At 38.9% G+C, this 12,838-nt stretch overlaps 1 protein-coding gene across 13 annotated transcripts in view; it reads left to right on the forward strand.

The window, feature by feature from the left end:
* The window catches only part of ADGRB3 (adhesion G protein-coupled receptor B3), a 448,324-nt gene extending 437,131 nt beyond the window's left edge, over nucleotides 1-11,193 (forward strand). For 8 of the 13 annotated variants that reach the window (XM_077174780.1, XM_077174787.1, XM_077174785.1 and 5 more), the window contains 3 exons: nucleotides 5-40; nucleotides 8,357-8,461; nucleotides 10,380-11,193. In XM_077174780.1, coding sequence (XP_077030895.1) covers nucleotides 5-40; nucleotides 8,357-8,461; nucleotides 10,380-10,568 — 330 coding nt within the window. In that variant the 3' untranslated portion in view covers nucleotides 10,569-11,193. Of the gene's footprint in view, nucleotides 1-4; nucleotides 41-8,356; nucleotides 8,462-10,379 lie in introns of those variants that run through there. The other 5 variants (XM_077174786.1, XM_077174791.1, XR_013181240.1 and 2 more) reach the window with 4 other exon arrangements.
* Nucleotides 11,194-12,838: the final 1,645 nt, after the last annotated feature.

Genomic DNA, 12,838 nt, shown 5'->3' on the forward strand with positions numbered 1-12,838 from the left:
ATAGAGAAGAAAATCACGTTATTCGGACCTTGACTTTGAAGTAAGTTTTACTGAATTATTCCTGAATATTAAAAGTATTTTCCTAAAAGTAAATGTGAAGTGTTCATTTTAGCAGATTTTAGCCTTCTGGCATAGTAAATGTGATAGGGGATTCAATTGGTACTGTACAGAACACGATGAACAATTCATTAAAACTACTTTGGTGCAACTTGTTTGCAAAATATTCTGAGATCAGACTGTCATATTGCAATATTAACCATCATGATTTCAGTTTTTAAATTCTTTGCCTTTTCATTTTCATCTGGGTTTGGTTTTTTTTACTTTTTTTCTCTTTTTTTTTGGCTGGCTATCTACTTACTGGGAAAGCGTGACACTTTTACAGGACAGGCTAAATCACAGCAGAAGTTTGCTTTGCTCAAGAGATATTCAATAATTTCTTTTCTCTTTCCTCAATACTACTTTACTGAAATATGACTTTCACATCCAACTAGTGATTATGAATGTGTCAAATTTTGAATGACATAGTGCTGCAGGTGTCAAAGCTTATGGATCACATGCTATATAAAAAATACAGTTCATGTAAGGTTCTTTAGGTTGGATATGCATAACTTCCAACTTAGATCCTGTCAAGTGAGAAGGTTTAGTTGTGTTCTTTAATGACCATTTTGTTCTCAGTCAATACGATTAAGTCTCTTAGAGATTTGTTTGAAGTTTTTCTCTCTGATTTCTACCAGAAGGAATACAGCAGTTAGTTTTCAAGGGGCTGTTCATAATTTAAGGTTTTCACATAGGTTGTCTATTCAAGCATAGAAGTAGTTGGCTATAATACATTTTGTGTGTCTCCAAAGAAACTGAACAATTATATTTGTATAGAACCTACAGACTGTGGGCTAAAATCTGAAAGCCTGTGATCAGCACATATCAACTATAACTCAAAAACTCCCCTGTTTGCAATTACCCTAAATATGCTTTAGGATAAATGCATAGAAAGGAAGAAGAAATACATGAAACAATAACAAAATTCTGATGAGCAAGCAACTCTAAAATTAAATTCAAGCAGAATTTTTATAACTGTAGTGATATAAAGAATTCTAAGCTTTAGTGGTTTTGTCATTGAAAAGTAGAAATATTACAATGAGAGCATTCTCTGTGGCAACAGATACTAAAACATTCTTCCTGTCACTCAGGAACATAATCCAACACCAAATAAACACCCACAATGCAGTACACATTTCTCTCAAGAAACAGGATTCCTCATTACATAATTTCTCTTGACTCCATGGTTTCACAGACTCACAGAATGGGTCATGTGGTCCAACCTCACTGCTCAGGCAGGGTCATCCTTGAGCACATGGCAGAGGATTGTGTCCAGATGATTATTGAATAGCTCCAGTCAGGGAGACTCCACTTCTCTGGGCAGTCTGTGCCAGTGCAAAGTCACCTGCACAACAAAGAAATTCTTCCTCATTTCAGGAATTTCCTGTGCAGTCTGTGCCAGTGCAAAGTCACCTGCACAACAAAGAAATTCTTCCTCATTTCAGGAATTTCCTGTGCATCAGTTTCTGCCCTTTATCTCTTGACCTGTTGCTTGGCACCACTGGGAAGAGCCTGGAAACCTCCTCAACACCACTTTTTAGATACTGATGGGCAATGATGAGGTCCACTCTCAGTTGTCTGTTTTCAAGGCTGATCAGGCCCAATTCCCTCAATCTTTTCTCAAAAGATCGATGCTCCAATCCCTTAATCATCTTTGTTGCCCTCCCCTGGACTTGCTCCAGGAGCTCCATGTCCCTCTTCTACTGAGGAGCCCAGAACTGGACTCAGAAATCCAAATGTGGCCTCACCAGGGCTGAGTAGAGATCTCATTTCCTAGACCTGCTGGCAATGCTCTTCCTAATGCACCCCAGGACACCATTGGCCTTCTTGGCCACAAGGGCACTGCTGGCTCATGGAGAGCTTTTTATCCATGGTTCTTCTTCCACGTTGTCCATGGACACCCAGGTTCTTCTCTGCAGAGCTGCTTTCCAGCAGGTCAGCACCCAGCCTGTCCTGGTGCAGGGGACTATTCTTCTCCAGGTGCAGGATCCTGCACTTTCCTCTGTTGAGTTTCAGACAGTTCTCTGCTCACCCCTCCAATGTGTCCTGGTCCTTTTGAAGGGCTGCACAGCCCTCTGGGGCACCAGCCATTTCTCCCAGCTGTGTGTTGTTGTTTATTTACACCTTTTTCTAACTTTTTTGCAGTATTGCTGTTCCATGGCCTAGTATTTTTAGGATTACCATTAAAATGCAGGAAAATAGTTTTTTGTAAAAAGGAAAGAATGGAACCACTGGGAGTGAGTGCTGAGGAACTGAGAGCATCAGCAATACTATGCCAATTGCTACTGTGTTTTACAAGTATTGATGCAGACTAACCCCATCTCACCCCCCAGCTTTATGATTTTTCTGATTAAGTCTGTGGACTTTTCTGTATCCTTACACATAACACGGCTGTCTAAGGTAAAATAAAATTAAAAAGCCAAAAAATGTTGAAATAATGTGGTGTGGCCAAAATGCTGCTCTTTGGATCCCCCAAAGCAGCTTGACTGCAAAATGGAATACAGTCTGGAGGTAAGATCAAGCCAAAGGGATTGAACATTCTACTTAAATGTTTAACACTTTCTCTGCTTTGTCTGTGACCAGTGCCAGCTGGCACTCTCTGAGACAATGCCCTTCCATATTTCTGAGGATTCCAAATCATAAAATGACACGGGTGTGGTTCTGAAGATAAAAAATGTTAAGTATGCAGTGTGGACAAGGGTGGGACAAGTTTGGCTGCTTCTGTCCTTTTCCTTTTAACACTCTCTCTGCAGTCTCTACACCCTCAACCTTTCACACATGTCTCTATACACATTCAAGAAAAATACTCCAGCTATGTCAATCTTAACAAATTAGACATTTGAGGGAATATTCCTGGGTGCCAAAAATGCCAGCTTTTAAATGGATTAGTTTTTAGAAAGACCATCACTATTTTCATCTAGACCACCCTTTTTTCTCCAAGAAATTCTTGAGTGTCATTAAGGAACTCAGTTCAATCTGGATATCATTCACAATAGACAATTTGCTTTTAGACTAAGAGAATTTATTAGCGCTTAGTATTTATGGAGACCATTCCATGTAAGATGTTGCCAGAGAATAGTTTTGGACATGTTTGGCTTATTACTATATACTTACTCATGGTTTCATATTTAAAATAAAAAAGAAAATAAGATTATTCTAGTGGCTTCCAATGGAAATTCACCTTCATATAAATAATTTGAAAGAAAAACAATAAATATACGTTTAAAAAATACATGAGAAAGGCCATTTTTCTCCAAGACCCACAGAAGAAACACAAAGCCACCTGCTATGCAATATGAACAAAACGAGACTAAGACTATATAACATCACAAACTACTCTCTGTCTCTGTTATCCTCAATACATGTAGAAATATAGATGTAGTTTTAAGGGCCTTTGCAATGGATTATAAATAATGAAAGTCCTGTGTCTTGTGTGGGTTATAGAAAATGTATCTCAGTCAAACGTAAAGGAGAGAGAAAAGGATGGCATCAAAACTGGCATGGGCTTACCATAGATCTCAAGGTGGTTAGAGAGGGGGGGGTATCAAAACTGGGCACCTGTATCTTGTTTTCCCTTTTTTAAGTAGCTTGCCATTATATTCTTAAATGATCCTTTCATGTAGGAAAAAGAAAAAAAAAAGACTGTAACAAACAGGGCTTAGTCTGTCAGCAGGAACCATACATAATAGTTTCTGCTACATAATATACTGTCCACAGTTAGAATTTGTAAAACACTGACTAATCTAGTTGAACTTTGAAGTTTGCTAAATGAACAGTCAACATAAAATAAATTTACAGCTCTTTTCCTGCTATTAATAAAGATAAGTTTGGACTCATTCATGCAGTCTGGTGTCCAAAACATGAGCAAAATTATTGGTCTGGACATTTTGGATCCTCTCTGCCACAGGCTCTGCTAACCCTAGCTAAGTGCCCTCCAACTCCTGTCATTTTTTCTCTACAGCTGGACAGGTAGGTTTTTCATTAAGTCTCAGCACTAACAGTTATCTGTCAGATCAAATAAAATTCATTCTAATTATGTTGAACAGAAATACAGATGCTGTAGAAATTCCCAGGAGGGCTTTATAATAGGTGAACGCTGGCAGTTACAAAAACATACAGGAGAGCTAAACAGTACTATTGGCATGCCTTTTAGGATTCAAGATCACAATTACCTTTACATTCTATGAGAGACTCTGACTTTTGGATTTCCCCAGTCACCCCACTCTCTCATTTCTATCAGCCATTCATTGGATCTATTCTGTTAACAACATTTATGCCAAATAATTCAGAAAATGCCTTATTACCTTGATTTCCAGGAGTCAAGTCATCTCTAGCTCTGGGGGAGAACAAGGATACACAGAACAAGTGTGAATACTAGACTGTCTTCTTTCCTTTCCACAGATCAGTAGACTTGCACCAACAATAATGCTAAATTGATCACTGCTTGCTGGAGCTGCATTCTTTCAAAATTTCATCTGCCATAGCTATTTATTATAATACTACTATAACTCACAAAAGCTTAAAATCATTCTCTTACTAACGTGAAGACATCTCTTTAAGGCAAAGGTAAAAAATAAATATGCCTGCAGGTAAAAATTATTTCCTGTTCCCAAGTTTGGCAACTGATCATCTTGAAACAGCAGCATGTTTCCATTAGAGGTCTGGGAAGGCATTCTCCCATCTGTTCTTTCAACTTTGCTGTTTTGTACACTATTTGAGAGAGACCATTTTTAACTGCAACAATGTAGAAAATCTCCAAGGCAAATTAAATTACCTGGTAGTGGTGATGATGATGATGATGATATTGGTATTTATGAGATTGACCACAAATCATAGAATCACTGACTAGCTTAAGTTGAAAGGGGCCTTAAACATCATCTCGAGCCAAGCCCAAGCCACTGGCAGGAACACCTTCCACTAGACTAGGCTGAGCCTCATCCAACCCAGCCTTTAACACTTCCAGTAATGGGAGATCCACAACTTCTCTGGCTACCTGCTCCAGTGTCTCATCACCTTCATCATAAAAGTCTTTTCTCTATATCTAATCTAAGCCTACCCTCTTTCAGCTTAAAGCCATCACCACTTGTCCTGTCTCTATATGTTCTTCTAAAAAGTCCTTCTCCAGCTTTCTTGCAGGCTCCCCTTAAAGTGCAAGGCTGCTGTACAATCTCTCCAAAGCCTTCTCATCTCTGTTAGAGATGAACAGCCCCAATTCTCTCAGTCTGAATTCATAGGAGAAGTCCTCCAGCCCTCTGATCATCTTTGTCACCCTCCACTACACTCCCTCCAATATGAACCCTTTGTTGGGAACCCCAAAGCTGAATACAGTACTGCAGGTGGAGTGTCATTAAATATTCATGAGTATATTTGTCTTCAGTTAGACTTTAGCTAAATCCCTGTCATAAATAAAAAAGGGAGCTGGTTACAGAGTTACGTTCTAAGTTCTCCCTATCTTGCTGACAGCCGTCCACACTGAATCCTTTTCTGTGAGTAGGTGATCATCAGAGCAGGGCATAGACTCTTCAAAACACACACTCTATCTGACTGAAGAGTAGAAATGTAGAAGGGGTGTCGATTCAGCTTGAGCCCTTTAGGGTGTGGAGCGCAGGAGTGATGGAACCTTCAGGAGGCACCACAAGAAGATGTGTGTCTGCAGCCTGGTGGCTGACTCTGGCGCTTCTGACAGGGATGCAGCATCAATGGGCATCTGTGCAGCTGCATCTAAAGAAAAAAGGGCAGCACAAGTTCATTTTCCATCCTTTTCAGATCCTAATGATACTACAGTCATCCTAGTATTACTGGTCAAGACCACAGGCTTTGTATTGTTAAAAGTTAGTATTTCTAAGGTTAATAAATGGGTGTTGTCCACATTGCTCATTTAATAGAGAAAACAGAATAACATGCTACAAATACTTTGTAGGTTGTTTTCTCATAAAAGAGAAAGAGTTACCCAACCAAGCATATTTTCTAGAAAGGAGATAAGATGGTGCTTTCTAACCAAAAATTTTTTAGAAGTCTAGAAATTGAGACTTAAAGTTGGAAATTTAAGTTGCTGCACCTTCAGTTCAGATTGTTCTTTATAAGCAATAGGGAGGTAGTGGGTGTCAGTGGGTAGGAATTATGGAATGGAAGCCAGGAAAACACAAAGTAACCAAAAGATCCATGGGTACATGTTCATACCAGTCATGCTGCTATAAAGAATAAAATGTAAAGATTTTTTTTCTGGCAGAGTTCCCAGTGCAAGTATTTTATTTCTCCTCCCACCTACTTCTCCTCAGGAATAATGTAATGAACTGAGTAAGACATTTGCATTATTCATGTTTGCTATTTAATGACATCTTGGGTCCATGATTAAGGAAAAGATACCAGAAAGTAGCATTCTCGATGTTCCCAGCTTTCTACTAAAAAGTTTCCAAATGGAGATACTTGTTTCACAGCCTTATGTTATTTCCTGCTTTTTAGAGCTAGTGTTTTAACCCACCAAAACTGTTTTATTCCCATGACCATGTCTCCTTTTATAAACCAATAATAATATTTGAGGTAGAACCCTTCTTAAAAAATTTTATGTATATGAAAATTGCTATATACTCTTGTCTCTACCATAGCAGCAATATCTGAAAAGAATCCCTAGGAAGTCACTTAAGTAAAACTCCCCTCATAAATTTTGATAGCTATGTCTAGTTAAATTACCTTTTGCAAGGAGTTTATTACCAAATACTGCAAAAGGTTTTCCCTTATTCACCCCACAACTCAAGTTAATAGGTCTTTAATTGCTGATGTCTCATGTCTCTTTGTGAGACATATTTCCAAACTTCTTTCCTCAGAAGTGAACAACTTCTCAAGCTACTGTGTAGCTGTACTAAAGTTAATAAAGATATTAGAGCATAGCAGTAGAAATTCCTGGCCAAAAGAGCAGACACGTTTCAGGAAATCTCTAAAGACATAATGCAAATGAAGGGCAAAGTTGGCATTGATAAAGGAATATTGAGAGTCAGCTGTTGCCACTCCATTTTAAAAGGTACTAACCTAGGCTTGGCAGGGGTGTTACTTGATGGAAAGGGTCACACTCAAGCACCACATACATAAGTTTTCAGGGTTTCACTCACAACTCCAGGGAAAATCAGGCTTGACACAAAATCAGGACTTGCACAAAGGCCTGTGTCCTGCACCTTGTCTGTCAGCATTCCTGGTTGCTGCCCTGGCTGTAATTCAAGTTCAAGCAGTTACAGAGCTTAAGAAAAGCAAAGCCAAGCCCATCCACTGTTGGACTGAGGTGAAGCATCCTCAGAGCCTCCCATCCCCAGAGCACAGAACCATGAGACTGGTCAAACAGCAAGCAGCCTTCAGCTTGGCTCCAGAGGCTGCTCTGAATCCATAACTGAGCATGAATTCCCTTTGAAAACAGCTCTGATGAGCATAGCTTACAACCGAGGCTTGAAAACAGGCTTCACTCTCCAAGTAGTTGCCCAGGCAGAAACATGGCTGAGGCCTGTGCACTGTGCATTGTGGGGGCTCTTTGGGGTCACCCCTCTTTGGGGTCACCCCTCTTCCACAGGAATGCCAATATTTGAATGCAATAATTCATTTCTGTGGAAGAGTACCCTCAGCATGGGCTAGAGGGAGGACAGTTTCCAATTTCTTTGTCCATGAAATAAGAAAGCAAGTAAAATTGAAAAAATGTGCCTACTTTTCTTAATATGAATGCAATTTCAACTGCATTTTATGGTGATTTGAATGACAAGAAGATGTCTAATTAAAAAGACATAACATTTGGGGGGTTTCCATTTTGAGCCAAGATTTCTGAGTTCAGCATTCTCATAAAAATATTCCAACAGGGACCATTTAAAAGTGCTGTTGCTTTCCTATAGAAATTAAAATTTAAGCATCTATGCTGAAAACAGAAGTTCTAGAAAATATTCTTGATATGCAAGAAAAACATTCTTCTGAGAAATTGCCATTATTTTCAAGAAACTTCCAAGCTAACATTAGTGGCCTCTACTTTCAACAACTTAATAAACATAGGGTTAAAACAGTCTCTTGTACACAGGAGGAGCATTAAACACAGCAGAGAGAATGGCCAGGGCAATTCACTTCCATTGGTCAAATCTATAGGGAAAAGATGACCCTGCCAAATTCAATTTACTTTATTATGTTGGAAAAAGTAATGCTTCTCTTAAAAAAAAAAAACCAAAACAAAAAAACGCAAAACAAAACAACTAGATTCAATTATATATATAAGCAAGTATATTCCATTTTGCAGAAGGTCATGCATACAAGAAAGAGGCATATGGAATTGTTTCAAGAGTTAAATCAGAAATTTCAGACTCTGGACAGATTTCGGGATGTACCAAAATCAGGCAGTATGGTAAGTGTCCTTCTATTATATTTAAAATATGGTGGATCTTAAACAACAGTGAAACAAGAGCCTTTTGAGTCCAGTGCATTTCCCAAGACCTCACCTTTAGGTACCTCAGAAATGAGAACCAAAGCTATTTTCAGTAATCCAGCCTATGATGAGACTCATTACATTCTACAATTAGACCACAACTAACTCACTAACATCATTATAGATGACAAGTAATTGAGCTGCAGGGAATGCATTTCAAATCTGTATGTGCCTGCTGTGTCTAAGGGCCTTTATACAGAGAAAGCAGCTCACTGATATAATTTGACCAATAAGGCTTTTCCTCTAGCTAGGCAAGGGTATAATAAATTAGATACTACAAACAAGTCCAGATGGGTTTACCTGTACATGCAATTGTCCAGAAAGCACACAAGATCTCTGTAATGCCATGTCTTTTCCAAAATAGATTTATAAATATTTACCATGGGAAAAGCAAAAATTAAATCATCCTGAGTTGAGGCTGCTATCATCATAATTCAAATTTATACAGACACACTCATACACACATGCATAACACTCTGACTACACCTGATAATGAGAGCAAGGAAATAGTTGATGCTACCTAATTAAAACAGCTCATTTAGTGTGACATATTTTTATCAGTAATATTTTGATTAGTAATAATTTTTATATAATTTTATAATGTGAAACTTGTATATTAAATGGAACTGAGCTAGAATCATTGTATTCTATAACTTTTTCAGAAGAGCTGCTTTCAGACATGAAGAAGAGGTATTAAGCAGATGTGAGGCCAATGGATTTACATCTTTTACATCATCTTAATCCAGCAGAAATTTAGCCCTGATTCTTTGATGAACCTTTATCTGTGATATGTGTTATTTTGTATCGAGTTCTCACTCACTCCTCCTTTTGAGATCAGCTGACATGTAACATTTTCATTTGTCTCCCTACTTGAGATTTGCTATTCACATAAAGCTTGAATTAATTCAAAATCTCAAAGGGAATCTCAGTGGAAGAGTTGTGTTTACTCTGTTTCACATTGGTGCTGTGCTTTTGAAAAGTCTGCTAATAAAAGCTGCCTAGAGGAATGGTTTGTTTGTGAGACAGTCAGAGAGTGATCCAGGTACCTAAATATAGGCATCTCAGGCTATTTTAGACAGAGGTCTTGGTTTACACCACAGCACAGGCAGCAATGATACAGGGCTCAAAGGAGATCTGCACCTCTCGTGAAAGATAGTTGGAGATCAAGCAGAAAGTTCAAAGGCATCTTAGATGGTGCAAAAATACTGGATTTTAGCAACTAAATCCCACCCATCATGTTACAGCAGAAATCGCTAATTAAATTGGTCCATCAGGTCTTTTACCTTATAAAAGGTAGCATTAAAAAAAATAAAAAAATAATTCAGTAGAAAATAACCCCCTTTCAGCCTGTTAATCCTAATATACATGAGCTCATCCACCTGCAAGGCAAGGTGGCTCTCACAGCATTTTCAAGGTTTCTGTCATTCTGCCATGCACCTGCCACAATTTAAAATCCAGCAGGCAGTCTCGGTTTCAATCCACTCCATATTTCAAGCCACAAACTCTTCTCTGTTACCTTCCTTTCTCTTCTCCCTCTTTTCTCCCACTCTTAGAAAGATGTCTATTGGTACTGGATCTCTCAGCCCATTCCTCTCACATTGGTTCTTGTGAAAGAAAGGGCTTAAGCTGGCAGCTCAGGTGAGGAGCCTGCCAAAGTGTTGATTGTTCACAGAGAAAGAGTCACAGCGGTGCCGAGCACCCGCCAGCCTGGCTCCCTGCAAAGCCATTTCCCCTCTCCAGCTTCTGTGTCTCATGAGAGCACGTCAGCAATCAGCCTTATAAATGGAAACTGCATTATTTCATCCTTGATTTTAATTCTTCTCTCTTTGGTCTTCAGGAGAACTCAGGACCGAGCAAGGCTCCATGGGACAGTTTCAAAACCACAGGTGACTACCAACACTATACAACGATAAATGTATTAGACACAGAGGCAAAAGATGCTTTAGAACTCAGACCAGCAGAATGGGAGAAGTGTCTGAACTTGCCTTTAGATGTGCAAGAAGGTGACTTTCAAACAGAAGTTTAACAAAAACGAACTGAACAAAACAAAGTAAAAATAATTCATTGCACTGACAGTAAAAAGACTTTGGGAATCCTGACAATCCTGACACTCCTGTCTGAACATTGCAACTCCTTTATGTCAGGCTCTTCCTGTGCCAAATGTCAGTGGTTTTTTTCGTACAGTTTATTCCCACTAGTGCAGCTAGTGGAGAACCAGGTGTACAATTCTTACCATCGTGTGTTGTAAGTACCCGTGGAATGGATTTGTAAGGTAATCTTTATAGATAAACCTCAAGCAACGATTCATGTTGTAACAGCTTCATCTGGTTTAGTTTTCAAAAAACTTCACCATGAAGCACAATGTATATATATATGCAGTTTTTAAAGTTTATAACAGTCTGTTTGGCCATTACTACACTTTTTACTTTATAATATAAAAGCAAAGTTTTTGTCATTAAATGAATGTCTGTTGAGCTACATTCTTCATTGCTTTAAATGCAATAAAGTAATAATCTCACTTTTATATGAATAATATATTTCACATCTTTATTATTGCAGTTTTCTCTGGAAAGCTCAGAATAGCTTTCTCTGCTGCAGCTGTGTATAAAATATTTAAAATGTTGTATGGTGTAAATAAACCTTTGTCTACATATCAGTTTCCTAGTGCATTTTATTCCATATTGTTTCTCTTAAATTTTAATATTTATACAATTTTCTATAAAACACAAGTATTGAATATGTATTTGCAGTTTTAATAGCATGTTGTATGTAGCTTCTGCAAAAAGTTTCTAAATCATATTAGTAGGCTTGTAGCCATTCTGAATTTTCTTAGGGGTTTTTTTTCCAACAATGTACCATATAAATTGGACTTGTCTGAATACTATTACAGTTTTTCTGTTTTATAAGAATTTTTGTCTCATTGTAGAAAGACAAATAATGGAAAATAAGTTAAGTTTCAATGCACAGCACCCAAAGAAAACACTGACTTAGAATCTTGTGCATGCTCTTCTTGCTGTACAACAAAAAATTATTTCAAGATAAAAAAAGTTCCTAAGTATTTTAGATTTTTAAAAAAACCAAGACAATGAACCAAACCGAAAAAAACTGAGTCAGTTTCATCATAAATCACAAGCAGAATATGATTATTCTTTGTATTGAAAATACAGTTAAACTATTAGGAATAGAAAGATTAAATCTCCTTTTTCTTCCATAGAATCAAAACGAGATCTTCAAAAATCTCATCTACAGCATAGCTGTGGGGGACAGAGATGGAAGGATATCTCAAATCTTCAGATGTCAGAGTTCTAGAAAAAAGTTTTAAAAACTATTTTGGTTTCTGCTGTACAAAAGTGAATGTGCTGCAGCCTACTAGCTGGAGAAATCTTAGAGAGGAAGAAAACATGACCACCAATCTGCTAAGGAAGAGAAAAGATAAGAATAGAGGCGTGTCAGTGAGAACTTAACCCAGAGAGTTGGAAGAGGAAGATCAGCATCCATCTGTTAAGAGAAAAGTACTTAGGATCAACCTTAGGACCAATCTTCAGAAACAGTTTCAGTTTGACAATTTTTTCTCCAGGCCATAAGGTATTTTTAAGTCACAAAAGGGAGCCTGACTTTGCCTGCTTTGAGTGAGCACATCATGCTGAGTGAAGACTTCTTTAATCTAAAGCCTCAGGGTCTAAATCTTTAAACAAGAAATAACTAGCCACCAGCCTGGTGCCAGGTCCAGCAACTGGCTTAGGTTCCTGGAGGTTAGATGATGTAGTACCATCACCCTGGGTAAGTTTGCAGACAACACTGAATTGGGCAGGAGTGTTGATCTGATGGAGGGCAGGAGGGCTCTGCAGAGGGATCTGGACAGGATGGATCCATGGGCAGAGGCCAACGCTGTGCGGTTCAACGAGGCCAACGCTGTGCGGTTCAACAAGGCCAAGTGCCAAGTTCTGCCCTTGGGTCACAACAGCCCCAGGCTGTGCTACAGGCTGGGGACAGAGTGGTTGGAAAACTGCCCAGCAGAAAGGGAATTGAGGGTGCTAGTGGCAGCATCTGGACATGAGCCAGTGTGTGCCCAAGTGGCCAAGGAAGCCAATGGCATCCTGGTATCAGCAAGAGTGAGGCCAGCGGGACCGGGGCTGTGATTGTCTCTCTGCACTCTGCACTCTGCACTGGTGAGGCCACACCTGGAGTGCTGTGTCCAGTTCTCTACCCCTCAATTTGGGAAGGATGTTGAGGTGCTGGAATATGTCCAGAGAAGGGTCTAGAGAGTAAGTCCCGTGAGGGGCAGCTGAGGGAGCT

The sequence above is a fragment of the Agelaius phoeniceus genome, chromosome 3 (genome assembly GCF_051311805.1).
Source record: "Agelaius phoeniceus isolate bAgePho1 chromosome 3, bAgePho1.hap1, whole genome shotgun sequence".
NCBI lineage: Eukaryota > Metazoa > Chordata > Aves > Passeriformes > Icteridae > Agelaius > Agelaius phoeniceus.